This window comes from Nerophis lumbriciformis, linkage group LG28 (genome assembly GCF_033978685.3).
Source record: "Nerophis lumbriciformis linkage group LG28, RoL_Nlum_v2.1, whole genome shotgun sequence".
In the NCBI taxonomy this organism is placed as follows: Eukaryota; Metazoa; Chordata; class Actinopteri; order Syngnathiformes; family Syngnathidae; genus Nerophis; species Nerophis lumbriciformis.
The window spans coordinates 580,250-599,566 of NC_084575.2; the positions used below are offsets into that span (position 1 = coordinate 580,250).

Consider the following 19,317-nt stretch of genomic DNA (forward strand, 5'->3'; position numbering starts at 1 on the left):
ACAAAGCACCTGAGTCCTCACAGCTTCATCACAGTCCAAGTAAGCACATATCATTTTATTCTCAGGGCATTCAATCCATCACAACTGGACTGTTCACTTTGTCTTAGAAGATTTATCCAAGAAGGCTTCATCACTTCATGCTCATACACTTCAAGTCTTAAATCTAATCCTTGGAATTTAGAGGGGAACTGCACTTTTTTGGGGAATTTTTTTCTATCGTTCACAATCATTATAAAAGACACAACGGTGGATATATTTAAAAAAAAAAAAAAAAATCACATTCTAACTAGGGCTGGGCGATATGGCTTTTTATTAATATGTGGATATGTTTAGGCCATGTCACGATACACCATATATATGTGGATATGTTTAGGCCATGTATCGATACACCATATATATGTGGATATGTTTAGTCCATGTCACGATACACCATATATATGTGGATATGTTTAGTCCATGTCACCATACACCATATATATGTGGATAAGTTTAGGCCATGTCACGATACACCATATATATGTGAATATGTTTAAGCCATGTCACGATACACCATATATATGTGGATATGTTTAGGCCATGTCACGATACACCATATACAAACCCTGTTTCCATATGAGTTGGGAAATTGTGTTAGATGTAAATATAAATGGAATACAATGATTTGCAAATGATTTTCAACCCATATTCAGTTGAATATGCTACAAAGACAACATATTTGATGTTCAAACTGATAAACATTTTTTTTTTTTTGCAAATAATCATTAACTTTAGAATTTGATGCCAGCAACACGTGACAAAGAAGTTGGGAAAGGTGGCAATAAATACTGATAAAGTTGAGGAATGCTCATCAAACACTTATTTGGAATATCCCACAGGTTTGCAGGCTAATTGGGAACAGGTGGGTGCCATGATTGGGTATAAAAACAGCTTCCCAAAAAATGCTCAGTCTTTCACAAGAAAGGATGGGGCGAGGTACACCCTTTTGTCCACAACTGCGTGAGCAAATAGTCAAACAGTTTAATAACAACGTTTCTCAAAGTGCAATTGCAAGAAATTTAGGGATTTCAACATCTACGGTCCATAATATCATCAAAAGGTTCAGAGAATCTGGAGAAATCACTCCACGTAAGCGACATGGCCGGAAACCAACATTGAATGACCGTGACCTTCGATCCCTCAGACGGAACTGGATCAACAAGCGACATCAATCTCTAAAGGATATCACCATATAGGTTCAGGAACACTTCAGAAAACCACTGTCACTAAATACAGTTGGTCGCTACATCTGTAAGTGCAAGTTAAAACTCTCCTATGCAAAGCGAAAGCCATTTATGATAATAAATGATAAATGGGTTGTACTTGTATAGCGCTTTTCTACCTTCAAGGTACCGTATTTTCCGCACTATAAGGCGCACCGGATTATTAGCCGCACCTTCAATGAATGGCATATTTCATAACTTTGTCCACCAATAAGCCGCCCCGGACTATAAGCCGCGCCTACGCTGCGCTAAAGGGAATGTCAAAAAAACAGTCAGATAGGTCAGTCAAACTTTAATAATATATTGAAAACCAGCGTTCTAACAACTCTGTCCCAAAATGTACGCAAATGTGCAATCACAAACATAGTAAAATTCAAAATAGTGTAGAGCAATAGCAACATAATGTTGCTCGAACGTTAATGTCACAACACACAAAATAAACATAGCGCTCACTTTCTGAAGTTATTCTTCATTCGTAAATCCTTCGAATTCTTCGTCTTCGGTGTCCGAATTGAAAAGTTGGGCAAGTGTGGGATCCAAAATGGCCGGTTCCGTCTCGTCGAAGTCATCGGAGTCAGTGTCGCTGTTGTTGTCCAGTAGTTCTGTGAATCCTGCCTTCCGGAAAGCTCGGACCACAGTTGTGACCGAAATATCTGCCCAGGCATTTACGATCCACTGGCAAATGTTGGCGTATGTCGTCCGGCGCTGTCTGCCTGTCTTAGTGAAGGTGTGTTCGCCTTCGGTCATCCATTGTTCCCACGCCGTTCGCAGTCGTGATTTGAATGCCCTGTTGACACCAATATCCAGCGGTTGGAGTTCTTTGGTTAATCCACCCGGAATGACGGCGAGTGTTGTATTTGTGTGCTTCACTTGTTTTTTGACACCATCTGTGATGTGGGCGCGCATAGAGTCGTATATCAACATGGACGGAGCTGTGTGAAAAAAGCCACCCGGCCTCTTCGCGTAAACTTCCCTTAACCACTCGCTCATCTTTTCTTCATCCATCCATCCCTTCGAGTTAGCTTTTATGATGACGCCGGCTGGAAAGGTCTCTTTTGGCAAGGTCTTCCTTTTGAATATCACCATGGGAGGAAGTTTCTGGCCATTAGCATGGCAAGCTAGAACCACAGTGAAGGATGACTTCTCATTCCCTGTGGTGCGAATATTCACCGTACGTGCTCCCGTTATATCAACAGTGCGGTTCACAGGAATATCAAAAGTCAGTGGAACCTCGTCCATGTTGATAATGTGCTCTGGCCGGATCTTTTTTTCAGCTATCTTGTTTTTACAATATGCACGGAAAGTAGCCAGCTTTTCTTTAAAGTCGTTAGGCAGTTGCTGTGAAATAGTGGTCCGTGTGCGGATGGAGAGATTGCGTCTTTTCATGAACCGGAAACACCAAGAAGCACCACCTTTAAAATCATCCAGGTGAAGTTCGCTTGCTAGCGTTGTTGCCTTCATTCGAATAGTGATGGTGCTGACACTTCTGCTTGCTGCTCTCTGCTCAACAACCCACTGTTCGAGTTTGTCCTCCAACAGTTGCCATCTTGCTTTGTTCCCTCGGAAACTCTGTTTTGTCTTCTTTACCTGGCGCAGGTCATCTTCTTGCTTCCTCCACCTACGCACCATTGATTCATTTATGTTATATTCTCTTGCTGCTGCTCTATTTCCGTGTTCTTCGGCATGACTTATTGCCTTAAGTTTAAATTCTGCGTTATACGCGTGTCGCTTAGTAGGAGCCATTTTGTAGTCTGGTCTTTACAGATGTAAACACACAAAGGAAATGAAACGAAAATCCGCGCGCTTCTTCTTCTTCGGGGGGCGGGTGGTAGCTTACAGTAGAAGAAGAAGCGCTTCCTGTTCTATGGGGGCGGGTGCTTACCTTGGCGGTTGCTTGCGTAGAAGAAGAAGCGCTTCCTGTTCTACCGGGAAAAAAGATGGCGGCTGTTTACCTAAGTTGCGAGATCGAAACTTTATGAAAATGAATCTTAATATTAATCCATATATAAAGCGCACCGGGTTAAAAGCCGCACTGTCAGCTTTTGAGTAAATTTGTGGTTTTTAGGTGCGGCTAATGGTGCGGAAAATACGGTACTCAAAGCGCTTTGACACTACTTCCACATTTACCCATTCACACACACATTCACACACTGATGGAGGGAGCTGCCATGCAAGGCGCTAACCAGCACCCATCAGGAGCAAGGGTGAAGTGTCTTGCTCAGGACACAACGGACATGACGAGGTTGGTACTAGGTGGGGATTGAACCAGGGACCCTCGGGTCGCGCACGGCCACTCTTCCACTGCGCCACGCCGTCCCTTTTTTATAAATAAAGGCCTATTCCCTTATTTATCAACAACATCCAGAAACGCCGCCGGCTTCTCTGGGCCCGAGATTATCTAAGATGGACTGATGCAAAGTGGAAAAGTGTTCTGTGGTCTGACGAGTCCACATTTGAAATTGTTTTCTGAAATATTCGACATCGTGTCATCCGGACCAAAGGGGAAGCGAACCATTCAGACTGTTATCGACACAAAGTTCAAAAGCCAGCATCTGTGATGGTATGGGGGTGTATTAGTGCCCAAGGCATGGGTAAATTACACATATGTGAAGGCACCATTAATGCTGAAAGGTACATACAGGTTTTGGAACAACATATGCTGCCATCTAAGCGCCGTCTTTTTCATAGACGCCCCTGCTTATTTCAGCAAGACAATGCCAAGCCACATTCAGCACGTGTTACAACAGCGTGGTTTCGTAAAAAAAAAAGAGTGTGGGTAATTTCCTGGTCCGCCTGCAGTCCAGACCTGTCTGCAATCGAAAATGTGTGGCGCATTAAGAAGCGTAAGATACGACAGCGGAGACCCCGGACTGTTGAACGACTGAAGCTCTACATAAAACAAGAATGGGAAATAATTCCACTTTCAAAGCTTCAACAATTAGTTTCCTCAGTTCCCAATCGTTTGAGTGTTGTTAAAAGAAAAGGTGATGTAACACAGTGGTGAACATGCCCTTTCCCAACTAATTTGGCATGTGTTGCAGCCATGAACTTCTAAGTTTATTATTGTTTGCAAAAAAAAAATAAAGTTATTAGTTTGAACATCAAATATGTTATCTTTGTAGTGCATTCAATTGAATATGGGTTGAAAATGATTTGCAAATCATTGTATTCCGTTTATATTTACATCTAACACAATTTCCCAACTCATATGGAAACGGGGTTTGTATATGTGGATATGTTTAGTCCATGTCACGATACACCATATATATGTGGATATGTTTAGGCCATGTCACGATACACCATATATATGTGGATATGTTTAGTCCATGTCACGATACACCATATATACCGTATTTTCCGCACCATAAGGCGCCCTGGGTTATAAGCCGCGCCTTCAATGAACGGCATATTTCAAAACTTTGTCCACCTATAAGCCGCCCCGTGTTGTAAGCCGCATCTAACTGCGCTAAAGGAATGTCAAAGAAAACAGTCAGATAGGTCAGTCAAACTTTAATAATATATTAAAACCAGCGTGATGTGGGCGCGCATGGAATCGTATATCAACATGGACGGAGCAGCGTGAAAAAAGCCACCCGGCCTCTTCGCGTAAACTTAAACTTACCTTAACCACTCGCTCATCTTTTCTTCATCCATCCCTTCGAGTTAGCTTTTATGATGACGCCGGCTGGAAAGGTCTCTTTTGGCAAGGTCTTCCTTTTGAATATCACCATGGGTGGAAGTTTCTGGCCATTAGCATGGCAAGCTAGAACCACAGTGAAGGATGACTTCTCATTCCCTGTGGTGCGAATATTCACCGTACGTGCTCCCTTTGTATCCACAGTGCGGTTCACAGGAATATCAGTTGCTGTGAAATAGTAATCCGTGTGCGGATGGAGAGATTGCGTCTTTTCATGAACCGGATCCCTGTCGCTTAGTAGGAGCCATTTTGTGGTCTTTACAGATGTAAACACACAAAGGAAATGAAACGTACGGTAATATCCGCGCGCTTTTTCTTCTTCTACGCGGGCGGGTGGTTGCTTACAGTAGAAGAAGAAGCGCTTCCTGTTCTATGGGGGCGGGTGCTTACCTTGGCGGTTGCTTGCGTAGAAGAAGAAGCGCTTCCTGTTCTACCGGGAAAAAAGATGGCGGCTGTTTACCGAAGTTGCGAGACCGAAACTTTATGAAAATGAATCTTAATATTAATCCATATATAAAGCGCACCGGGTTATAAGGCGCACTGTCAGCTTTTGAGAAAATTTGTGGTTTTTAGGTGCGCCTTATAGTGCGGAAAATACGGTATGTGGATATGTTTAGGCCATGTCACGATACACCATATATATGTGGATATGTTTAGTCCATGTCACGATACACCATATATATGTGGATATGTTTAGGCCATGTCACGATACACCATATATATGTGGATGTGTTTAGGCCATGTCACGATATACCATATATATGTGGATATGTTTAGGTCATGTCACGATACACCATATATATGTGGATATGTTTAGGCCATGTCACGATACACCATATATATGTGGATATGTTTAGGTCATGTCACGATACACCATATATATGTGGATATGTTTAGTCCATGTCACGATACACCATATATATGTGGACATGTTTAGGCCATGTCACCATACACCATATATATGTGGATATGTTTAGTCCATGTCACAATACACCATATATATGTGGATATGTTTAGGCCATGTCACGATACACCATATATATGTGGATGTGTTTAGGCCATGTCACGATACACCATATATATGTGGATATGTTTAGTCCATGTCACGATACACCATATATATGTGGATATGTTTAGTCCATGTCACGATACACCATATATATGTGGATATGTTTAGTCCATGTCACAATACACCATATATATGTGGATATGTTTAGTCCATGTCACGATACACCATATATATGTGGATATGTTTAGCCATGTCACGATGCACCATATATATGTGGATGTGTTTAGGCCATGTCACGATACACCATGTATATGTGGATATGTTTAGGCCATGTCACGATACACCATATATATGTGGATGTGTTTAGGCCATGTCACGATACACCATATATATGTGGATATGTTTAGGCCATGTCACGATACACCATATATATGTGGATATGTTTAGTCCATGTCACGATACACCATATATATGTGGACATGTTTAGGCCATGTCACCATACACCATATATATGTGGATATGTTTAGTCCATGTCACGATACACCATATATATGTGGATATGTTTAGTCCATGTCACGATACACCATATATATGTGGATATGTTTAGGCCATGTCACGATACACCATATATATGTGGATGTGTTTAGGCCATGTCACGATGCACCATATATATGTGGATATGTTTAGTCCATGTCACAATACACCATATATATGTGGATATGTTTAGGCCATGTCACTATACACCATATATATGTGGATATGTTTAGTCCATGTCACGATACACCGTATATATGTGGATATGTTTAGGCCATGTCACTATACACCATATATATGTGGATATGTTTAGTCCATGTCACAATACACCATATATATGTGGATATGTTTAGGCCATGTCACTATACACCATATATATGTGGATATGTTTAGGCCATGTCACCATACACCATATATATGTGGATATGTTTAGGCCATGTCACGATGCACCATATATATGTGGATATGTTTAGGCCATGTCACCATACACCATATATATGTGGATGTGTTTAGGCCATGTCACGATACACCATATACAGGTAAAAGCCAGTAAATTAGAATATTTTGAAAAACTTGATTTATTTCAGTAATTGCATTCAAAAGGTGTAACTTGTACATTATATTTATTCATTGCACACAGACTGATGCATTCAAATGTTTATTTCATTTAATTTTGATGATTTGAAGTGGCAACAAATGAAAATCCAAAATTCCGTGTGTCACAAAATTAGAATATTACTTAAGGCTAATACAAAAAAGGGATTTTTAGAAATGTTGGCCAACTGAAAAGTATGAAAATGAAAAATATGAGCATGTACAATACTCAATACTTGGTTGGAGCTCCTTTTGTCTCAATTACTGCGTTAATGCGGCGTGGCATGGAGTCGATGAGTTTCTGGCACTGCTCAGGTGTTATGAGAGCCCAGGTTGCTCTGATAGTGGCCTTCAACTCTTCTGCGTTTTTGGGTCTGGCATTCTGCATCTTCCTTTTCACAATACCCCACAGATTTTCTATGGGGCTAAGGTCAGGGGAGTTGGCGGGCCAATTTAGAACAGAAATACCATGGTCCGTAAACCAGGCACGGGTAGATTTTGCGCTGTGTGCAGGCGCCAAGTCCTGTTGGAACTTGAAATCTCCATCTCCATAGAGCAGGTCAGCAGCAGGAAGCATGAAGTGCTCTAAAACTTGCTGGTAGACGGCTGCGTTGACCCTGGATCTCAGGAAACAGAGTGGACCGACACCAGCAGATGACATGGCACCCCAAACCATCACCCAACCATGCAAATTTTGCATTTCCTTTGGAAATCGAGGACCCAGAGTCTGGAGGAAGACAGGAGAGGCACAGGATCCACGTTGCCTGAAGTCTAGTGTAAAGTTTCCACCATCAGTGATGGTTTGGGGTGCCATGTCATCTGCTGGTGTCGGTCCACTCTGTTTCCTGAGATCCAGGGTCAACGCAGCCGTCTACCAGCAAGTTTTAGAGCACTTCATGCTTCCTGCTGCTGACCTGCTCTATGGAGATGGAGATTTCAAGTTCCAACAGGACTTGGCGCCTGCACACAGCGCAAAATCTACCCGTGCCTGGTTTACGGACCATGGTATTTCTGTTCTAAATTGGCCTGCCAACTCCCCTGACCTTAGCCCCATAGAAAATCTGTGGGGTATTGTGAAAAGGAAGATGCAGAATGCCAGACCCAAAAAACGCAGAAGAGTTGAAGGCCACTATCAGAGCAACCTGGGCTCTCATAACACCTGAGCAGTGCCAGAAACTCATCGACTCCATGCCACGCCGCATTAACGCAGTAATTGAGGCAAAAGGAGCTCCAACCAAGTATTGAGTATTGTACATGCTCATATTTTTCATTTTCATACTTTTCAGTTGGCCAACATTTCTAAAAATCCCTTTTTTGTATTAGCCTTAAGTAATATTCTAATTTTGTGACACACGGAATTTTGGATTTTCATTTGTTGCCACTTCAAATCATCAAAATTAAATGAAATAAACATTTGAATGCATCAGTCTGTGTGCAATGAATAAATATAATGTACAAGTTACACCTTTTGAATGCAATTACTGAAATAAATCAAGTTTTTCAAAATATTCTAATTTACTGGCTTTTACCTGTATATGTGGATATGTTTAGGCCATGTCACCATACACCATATATATGTGGATATGTTTAGTCCACGTCACGATACACCATATATATGTGGATATGTTTAGTCCATGTCATGATACACCATATATATGTGGATATGTTTAGTCCATGTCACGATACACCATATATATGTGGATATGTTTAGGCCATGTCACGATACACCATATATATGTGGATATTTTGCCTTAGCCTTGAATGAACACTTGATGCATATAATGACAGCAGTATGATGATTCTATGTGTCTACATTAAAACATTCTTCTTCATACTGCATTAATATATGCTACTTTTAAACTTTCATACAGAGAGGGAAATCACAACTAAGTCAATTTAGCAAAAGTGTACTTATTAAAGAGTTATTAAGCAGTGGCACAAACATTCATGTCATTTCAAAACAGAAAGTGCAAGATTGTCAGAGACATTTTAAAACAAGCTATTAGTGCACTTTTGTGCATGATGTCACTAAGATGACATATTTAGACGTGGACTTAGACTTAGACTTCCTTTTTATTGTCATTCAAATGTGAACTTTACAGCACAGATAAGAACGAAATTTCGTTACATAAGCTCATGGTAGTGCAGGATAAAAAAGCAATACGGTGCATATATAAATAAATAAATAGATTACTGTACAGATAAACATATTGCACTTTTTCACATCCGTCCACGGGGAGTGGACTTATGTTAAGGGGATAATTTAATTATGATGCGTTCAAGAGTCTTACGGCCTGATGGAAGAAGCTGTTTCAGAACCTGGAGGTTCTGCTTCGGAGGCTGCGGAACCTCTTTCTAGAGTCCAGCAGTGAAAACAGTCCTTGGTGGGGGTGGGAGGAGTCTTTGCAGATTTTCTGAGCCCTGGTCAGGCAGCGGCTTTTTGCGATCTCCTGAATAGGAGGAAGAGGAGTCCTGATGATCTTTTCCGCCGTCCTCACCACTCTCTGGAGAGACTTCCAGTCTGTGGCATTGCAGGCTCCAGTCCAGACAGAGATGCTGTTGGTCAGCAGGCTCTCTATAGTGCCTCTGTAGAATGTGCTGAGAATGGGGGGGTGCTCTTTTCGTCCGACGCAAAAAGTGCATGCGCTGCTGAGCTCTTTTTACATTTTTACAAGTCACATAGTCACATATCACATATTAAAACAACACTAAATTAAAGTGCACTTTTTGTACAGAATGCCACTACAGTAGTTTAAAACAAATAAAGTGCACGTTGGTGCATGATGTCACACAAGATATTTCAATATGTGTCAAATAAAAATGAGCTGCATAATAGGAAATCAAATAGTGTATGTCCTTCACTATGTGGTAGGTTCCTGCGGACGTTATCTCCTTCTGTTGTTGACTATTTGTTTCATACGGTGTTGATGTGGAAATGGTTGCTTGGGCATTTTGTGGGTGTGGCACCAAACGGAGATGTTGACATGCGGAGTTTCAAGCACTCTTCATTCTCTAGCGGGTGACTTTTCAAATGATGCTACATTAGCAGTGCTGCTACTTTTTGTAGCAACACTTTTGCCGTATACTTGTTCACCATCTACCCGCTTGAAGCCAAACCACCGCCAGACGATGGACCCCCTGCTGTTTGTCTTGGGAATGAATTATTCCTTCATTTGTTACCAGATTGGCACCTTCTTTCTCTCGTATTACCACTAGCACCACAGCTAACGTTACCATGCCGCTACCTGTCTGCTCTGTGAGAGCGTATGACGTTGCACACGTGACAGTATGTGACGTATGTAAGAAGGTGCGCTTGTTTTATGTCTCTGTGAGAAGGAGAGACAAGAAAGAGTGAGAAGAGCCTGTAGTGTAATGCCTGCAGCTAAAAGCAACTGTGTGAGAACGTATACTCCAATATCACCATATAGTCATTTTCTATATCGCACAGAGACAAACCCACAATATATCCAGTATATTCCATATATCACCCAGCCCTAATTCTAACTCATAAATGTAAATAAAAGTCCACTTGCAATGGAGCCAATGGGAGGTCCTCTATAACCATCCAAAATACACCAACAATACTCCATTTGCATTTTGTGGCTTGAATGTCCACCAAGTGTTAGTTGAGTTGAGTTTATTTGGAACATGCAAGCATACAACATGATACATCACACATGCATGCATACAACATGATACATCACACATGTATGCATACAACATGATACATCACACATGCATGCATACAACATGATACATCACACATGCATGCATACAACATGATACATCACACATGTATGCATACAACATGATACATCACACATGCATGCATACAACATGATACATCACACATGCATGCATACAACATGATACATCACACATGTATGCATACAACATGATACATCACACATGCATGCATACAACATGATACATCACACATGCATGCATACAACATGATACATCACACATGCATGCATACAACATGATACATCACACATGCATGCATACAACATGATACATCACACATGCATGCATACAACATGATACATCACACATGCATGCATACAACATGATACATCACACATGTATGCATACAACATGATACATCACACATGTATGCATACAACATGATACATCACACATGCATGCATACAACATGATACATCACACATGCATGCATACAACATGATACATCACACATGCATGCATACAACATGATACATCACACATGCATGCATACAACATGATACATCACACATGCATGCATACAACATGATGCATCACACATGCATGCATACAACATGATACATCACACATGCATGCATACAAGCTCTATATCCAACATGATGTATTATTATAACTGATCTTTTTTGTAACACAGTTAATGAATGAAGTGTACTTTTGTAGTTATTTCCCATATTTCTACACAGTAAGTCAGATATGTAACACTAGTGAGCAGTAGAGAATATGAAGTGATTATTCATCAATTATTATACCTAGACATGTGGTTTCATTTACTCTTTCAATTTCTATTCCGTCTATTTGTGTTTGTGTTTGACTTTCTCTTCTACTGTTACCAAATAGCATTATTGTACTTTTACTGAGATTCAAATATTGTCAAAGCATCTTTTTAATGTGTTCATTTCTTCTGTTATTATTTGTATTATCTTCTGTGTGTTCTCTCCTGAACAAAACACTGTTGTATCATCTGCAAATAATACTAACTTTAAATCTTTTGTAACTTTACAAATGTCATTTATATAGAGATTGAATAATTGAGGTCCTAGTATTGATCCCTGAGGTACACCACAGGATATATTTAGTGTTGTAGAAGTGTGTTGGCCTAGCTTCACGTATTCCTGTTGGTTAAATAACTTCTTATCCAGTTTAAGACCAACCCTCTGATGCCATATCCTTCTAGTTTTTTGATGAAAATATTGTGATTAATTGTGTCAAATGCTTTAGTTGGATCCAACAACACTGCTGCTGAACATTTTTTACTATCTATTGCATTGCTCATTTCTTCTGTCATTTCAATGAAAGCCATCAAAGTTGAAATATTAGCTGTGTATCCATATTGCTTCTCTTCTAGTATTCTATGTTTGTTTGTGAAACTCTCTAATCTGTTATTGGACACTTTTTCAATGATTTTAGAAAACTGTGGAAGTAAAGAAACAGGTCTATAATTTGTAAATTGGTGTTTGTCTCCAGTCTTATAAATTGGTGCAACTTTAGCTAATTTCATTTAGTTTGGGTATTTGAAATGATAGGTTACTAATATACATGAATGGTCCTGAGATCTCTTCTAGAACCTTTTTTATGGTTTCCATATCAATTCCATTACAATCAGTTGAAGTCTTAGATTACAGGATTATAACTATTTCCTCCTGTGTCACATTACTGAGGAACATGGAGTTGGGATTTGGCTCTATGGTATCATTATAGTCCTCAATTGAAACTGGGTCTGGAATCCTTTCTTCCAATATTTACAAAGTAATTATTGAAGCTTTCAACTACTTCCTTCATGTTGTCATTATTTGTGTTTCCGTCTAAGAAGTATTGGGGGTAATCCCCCCAAATATAAGCTTTGGCTTCAGCCTATTCCTTTTTCCGTCATTCTTTTTCTTTTCTTTTTGTGTGTAAATGTGTATGATTGTTAAATATGTATCATCTGTACTGTTAAACTGGTCACACAGAATGGTTGATGGTTGATTATATGATGGAAATAAACTTATTTCATTCAAATAAACATATGTGACGCAGGTTGTCTTACGTCAGCACCAGAAGTGGTCAAATCAGCTGCTCACCTGGCAGGTTTTTTGGGGATGAATAGGGAAGTCCTTCTTTAGCTGCTGTCTTGTTTTATCATATATTGCTGCCTTTGCACCTGTCAATGTTCACTTTTGTATGCACATTAAATCAACAACAAATCTTGACTTTGGAGCAATGTTCACAGACTCTAGTATTTGGCTCTCTATTAGATGTGACAGTGCCTACCTCTTTAGGACCACCCTTTCTAGATATATAAAGATGTGTATTTACAACATTAATATATACATATATACTATGCAAATATAAAAAAGTTAAGCTTTTAGTTAATTTTAATAAGTTTTGTTTTAAATGTTTTGTTTGTAATTGGTTTTTAATCTTCATTATTTACTTCAAGTTATTACAGTATGTCTCTATATACATATTTATTTTATACATTTTGGCCAAAGGAGGCACATTTCAATTTCATACTCACACTTGTTATTTCATATGTTGACCAGAGGGGGATGAATAGGGAAGTCCTTCTTTAGCTGCCGTCTTGTTTTATCATATATTGCTGCCTTTGCACCTGTCAATGTTCATTTTTTATGCACATTAAATTCAACAAAAAATCCTGACTTTGGAGCAATGTTCACATACTCTAGTATTAGATGCAATGTTATTGGGACCATGATTTATGTCATCACTTGTGCACACCTCATATGGAAGATACTTTTCCTTCTTCATGTCTCAAGAAGGGTAGAAATACATGAATGCATACAGTGGAGTGCGGGGAGCCCTAGAGGTAGTTGTAAGGTGTCTCCAGCTGGGTCCATTTGTACACTCTCAGTTACATTCTTTCTTTCTTTCTTTAGTTAAAGTTAAAGTTAAAGTTAAAGTACCAATGATTGTCACACACACACACTAGGTGTGGCGAGATTATTCTCTGCATTTGACCCATCACCCTTGATCACCCCCTGGGAGGTGAGGGGAGCAGTGGGCAGCAGCGGTGGCCGCGCCCGGGAATCATTTTGGTGATTTAACCCCCAATTCCAACCCTTGATGCTGAGTGCCAAGCAGGGAGGTAATGGGTCCCATTTTTATAGTCTTTGGTATGACTCGGCCGGGGTTTGAACTCACAACCTACCGATCTCAGGGCGGACACTCTAACCACTAGGCCACTGAGTAGGAGTTGATTTGGAACATGAACACACTTACAGCATAATACATCACACACTTTCATATCATTTCACTTTACATTCATGTCCGAATAGGAGTAGGAAAAAGCAGAGCTTATTTAATCTTACCCCTTTCCCAATTCAGAGCGTTTACAAATGTATACATCATTTACTTACCTTTTTATAGTAAAATGACATCCGTGAATGAGTAATACAACAGTTTTGTAATATATAATTAATAAAGTCAGTCATTATTAACATACTGAGATGAAGAATATCTTCATTTCAATAAGGTTGAAAGTATTTCTCATAATTCTTCTTCTTTGTACTTTGTAAGCACTTTTAATTTGAACAACCTCTTAAAGTGGATCATATCAGTACAATGTTTCACTTATTTACTCAATCCATTCCGTCATTTAATTCCACATACTGATATACTAAAGGTTCTAAGTGTTGTACGTGCATACAAATGTTTTAAATTACATTTTCCTCTAAGGTTATATTTCTCCTCTTTAGTTGAGAAGAATTGTTGTACATTCTTTGGTAGCAGGTTATAGTTTGCTTTGTACATCATTTTAGCTGTTTGCAATTTTACCAAATCATTGAACTTTAATATTTTTCTGTTCTTCTTTAATAATTGTCTGTAGTATTCCTTCTTACATGTTCCTAGTATACCAATTAGCTTGTTTTTATATTTATTATACTTATTTTCTGCCTCTATAGATGTCTGTGTTATTAATATTCCATATAATGTCTTTTTTTTGTGACAAGCATTTTTCAGTCCTTTTGTCATCCATGGTTGGTTGTTTTTCTTTTGCTTCTTACTAACTTCTTTCCATGGACAACATAAACATTGATATTATACATGTGGGCCAATATATATATATATATATATATATATATATATATATATATATATATATTTGATGTGGCAAGCTACTTTTGCAGTGTAGCTTGTAGTGTAGCGTGCTCCAATTCTCTGAGGATAGCTTAGCTCCATTTAATTGAGAGTAACTTGTAGCTTAGCTTACTACATTGTCCAGGTAGCTTGCCCATCACTGTCTATTTGGCCTAGCTCACATGTCAATAGTTTGAATACTGCAAACTTCAATACAGTAACACCTCATTTGTTCTGCAGACGTCCAGCGGGTGTCAGCGGGGAGTCATGAAGAGGAGTGGCACACCAGTGTGGGACAGAAGGAGCTACAGGCCCCCTCCCACATTAAAGAGGAGCAGCTTCATGATGAAGATGAAGCTCAGTCCTTACAGCTTCATCACAGTCAAAGTGAGGAGAACAGAGGGGCGGAGCTTGTAAGTCAACACATCACAGAAGCTGATGGAGAGCATTGTGAAGATATCAAGTCAGAACCAGACAGCATCTTTGCTCCACTGTCAGACATGGACCACATGATGTCACACTCTTCTGATCACAGTGACCACATCCAAAAACCTTTGGAGAGTAAAAATGACTCTAAAGGTGATACGAGACATCACACTAACAACAAACACTTTGACTGCTCTGAATGTGGGAAATCATTTAGACGGAAAAGTAATTTTACAAGACACGTGAAAATCCATACTGGAAAGAAACCTTTTACTTGCTCTGTTTGTAAGAAGAGTTTCTCCATAAAGCAAAACATGACCACACACATGAGAACACACACTAGAGAGAAACCCTTTACTTGCTCTGTTTGTAAGAATAGTTTCTCCAATAAGAGTAACATGATCAGACACAAGAGGACACACACTGGAGAGAAACCTTTTGCTTGCTCAGCTTGCACTAAAAGATTCAACACTAAGAATGACATGATATTACACATGAGAACACACACAAGTGAGAAACCTTTTACTTGCTCTGTTTGTAAGAAGAGTTTCTCCAGAAAGCAACAAATGACCATACACATGAGAACACACACTGGAGAGAAACCTTTTGCTTTCTCAGCTTGTGCTAAAATGTTCAACACTAAGAAGGAAATTATATTGCACATGGGAACACACACAGGTGAGAAACCTTTTACTTGCTCTGTTTGTAAGAAGAGTTTCTCTAGCAAGCAAATCATGACCACACACATGAGAACACACACTGGAGAGAAACCTTTTGCTTGCTCAGCTTGTGCTAAAAGATTCAACACTAAGCATGACTTGACATTACACATGAGAAAACACACAGGTGAGAAACCTTTTACTTGCTCTGTTTGTAAGAAGAGTTTCTCCAGAAAGGAATGCATGACCACACACATGAGTACACACACTGGAGAGAAACCTTTTGCTTGCTCAACTTGTGCTAAAAGATTCAACACTAAGCATGAAATTATATTGCACATGAGAACACACACAGGTGAGAAACCTTTTACTTGCTCTGTTTGTAAGAAGAGTTTCTCCAGGAAGCATCAAATGACCTTACACATGAGAACACACACTGGAGAGAAACCTTTTGCTTGCTCAGCTTGTGCTAAAATGTTCAACACTAAGAAGGAAATGATATTGCACATGAGAACACACACAGGTGAGAAACCATTTACTTGCTCTGTTTGTAAGAAGAGTTTCTCCAGCAAGAAAATCATGACCACACACATGAGAACACACACTGGAGAGAAACCTTTTGCTTGCTCAGCTTGTGTTAAAAGATTCAATACTAAGAATGACATGACATTACACATGAGAACACACACAGGTGAGAAACCTTTTACTTGCTCTGTTTGTAAGAAGAGTTTCTCCAGAAAGGAATGCATGACCACACACATGAGAACACACACTGGAGAGAAACCTTTTGCTTGCTCAGTTTGTAAGAAGAGTTTCTTCAGAAAGGGTGACATGACCACACACATGAGAACACACACTGGAGAGAAACCTTTTACTTGCTCTGTTTGTAAGAAGAATTTCTTCCAAAAGGGTAACATGACCACACACATGAGAACACACACTGGAGAGAAACCTTTTGCTTGCTCAGCTTGCACTAAAAGATTCAACAATAAGAATGACATGATATTACACATGAGAACACACACAAGTGAGAAACCTTTTACTTGCTCTGTTTGTAAGAAGAGTTTCTCCAGGAAGCAACAAATGACCTTACACATGAGAACACACACTGGAGAGAAACCTTTTGCTTGTTCAGCTTGTGCTAAACGATTCAACACTAAGAAGAAAATTATATTGCACATTAGAACACACACAGGTGAGAAACCTTTTACTTGCTCTGTTTGTAAGAAGAGTTTCTCCAGAAAGGAACGCATGACCACACACATGAGAACACACACTGGAGAAACCGTTTAGTTGCACTGTGTGTGATAAGATGTTCAGGTATAAGTATCAGGTCAGTAGACACAAGTGTGTAACAGTCATGGAAGCTGCAGGGATGTAAAAACACTTAAACAGTGATTGTGCTAAATGTAGTTTAAAAACACAGCATGTTTAATAGAATGTATATTTGATGTTGTATGTAGTGCTTCTCATCTTCTAGTCTTATATGTTGTCCTGTAGCTACTTTATAAGTTGTGTGCATGTATTGAATGTTATATATGTAGCTACTATTTTATTCTATTTTTCATCTTTGAAGAGAGGACATCTTATTATTTTCATTTGTTTTTTTTCACACATTTTTTCCATTGTATTTTATTGATGTTATTATCCAATTAAAAGTATGAATGAATAAAATGGTTAACAAAATGTGGACTCTGGTAGATTAGCAGCATTGTTACATCATGGATGTTAACTACTGCAAAACATCAACAAAGAAGAAAAATGCTGAAGTTAGCAACACTCACTGAACTTTAGAGCCATCGTGAGTGGAGTTGCTTGTTTTTATTGCTGCATTTGTACTTATTTCACCTCACATCTTCACTTTTAATCCTAAAGTCTTCTTCACATATATTGTTGTAGGCTTCTAACATTTATGTTTCTGATGTGTGTGTGTAGTCTGTGGAAAGGGTTGTTGTCCCTTGTGGATCCAATTGTTCACTTGCACAGATACATCTTCTTCATTATCATCATCATCATCACCGGTCCAATACTGGACGAAACCTCAGCATTAATGTTTTAATATAAGTGTGACCTCATTATTCCTTGATAAGACTAAAACTACAGATTTAAGCACTGTATTAGAGTGCTTCTTGTAGTACTCCAACTCGCCACACTGAGAAGTGGGGGCGATCATGAGCTAGCAGATGCATGTTGCTATCATGTTTTATCAGCGAAGAAGACAGCATTTGTGTTTACTTTTTGTCAAATCCAAGTTTTAATGCTCTGCTGAATAAATAAATCCCTATGGCTGTCAATATGGAGGATTATTCATATATTTAAGATTAAATACTTTCCTTAACAGGTAACAAAATGACACCACAAAAAGTGAACTGGCAGCAGGACCCAGTAAATATTTTCTTAATATACTAATTAATTAACTATAAAGAGTAACATGACAGTGGAAATTTCAGAAGAATTCACTAAAAAGTTGAAATTGGGAATGCTACATAAAAACCTTTAGTGATGTTTAAAATGGAGATGAAGGAGGTGGCACCGTGCAGTAAAAAAAAGGGATATTTATTGATAAAAGAACACAAACAGAGAGCAACAGGGAACTCTGAAGAAAACAAAACAATCTGCTGAAACCCAGCAAAACACTCACAGGAAATGTGGAGCAGATGGCGTCCACAAAGTACGTGCGTACTAGAGATTGGCGTCAAAAAGTATAGTCGATGGTCACCCGTGAACAAAGAATAATGTCCCGACAACGAAGGTAGCAAAAAGATCAATTTAAATAGTCTTGATTGCAAACAGAAAACAGGTGAGGGGAAATGCTCGGGGACAGAAGTGAAGCAGCCACAGGAAAACACCAACAAAACCGGAAGAGCCACCAAAATAAAAGCACAGGACAGGAAGTAAAACAGTAACAAAAGGCAAACATAAGGCACGGCCTGGTGTCACCAGATGTGACAAATGGACTCTCAGAAATGAGCTGAGCCAAGATTGACACCCTGGATAATGAGGGATAAGCAATCTAGTGTCATGTCAGCACACTATGACTGGAAGGCAGGATTGTTGTCTTTTATGTGGAGGCTACAGTCCCCATGAGAGAAGTGAGAACTACTTCTATCAATACAACTACTCTTACTTCATTTAGATACATTTTTTACTTACAAAATATCTATTTTTTAATTTTTTATTGACATCCAGCATCAGACCTTCTTTTCCATTACATCATGTTTGCATACATCATACATCTATTGTCTGCCCTAAAGGTCAAAATATTATTTTTGTTTATATCCCAACGATGACACCCATCGACCCCACAAAAAGAGA

The 19,317-nt window shown here is 39.2% G+C and overlaps 2 protein-coding genes across 2 annotated transcripts in view; one reads left to right on the forward strand and one right to left on the reverse strand.

Annotated features, from left to right (window-relative positions):
* The window catches only part of LOC133570631 (uncharacterized), a 682,377-nt gene that overhangs the window by 260,048 nt on the left and 403,012 nt on the right, over nucleotides 1–19,317 (reverse strand). The window lies entirely within an intron of this gene.
* On the forward strand, nucleotides 9,391–17,422 carry LOC133570499 (uncharacterized). Its single transcript, XM_061923176.2, has 2 exons — nucleotides 9,391–9,418; nucleotides 15,158–17,422. The coding sequence occupies exons 1-2, from the start codon at nucleotides 9,391–9,393 to the stop codon at nucleotides 17,293–17,295; spliced, it is 2,166 nt and encodes a 721-aa protein (XP_061779160.2). The 3' UTR covers nucleotides 17,296–17,422.

Bases quoted from the DNA above. Each gene is read 5' to 3' on its own strand.
- LOC133570499 (XM_061923176.2), top strand. From the start codon at position 9,391: ATGGAAGAAGCTGTTTCAGAACCTGGAG. The intron at 9,419-15,157 runs GTTCTGCTTCGG...TTTGTTCTGCAG, and splicing joins AGCTGTTTCAGAACCTGGAG to ACGTCCAGCGGGTGTCAGCG.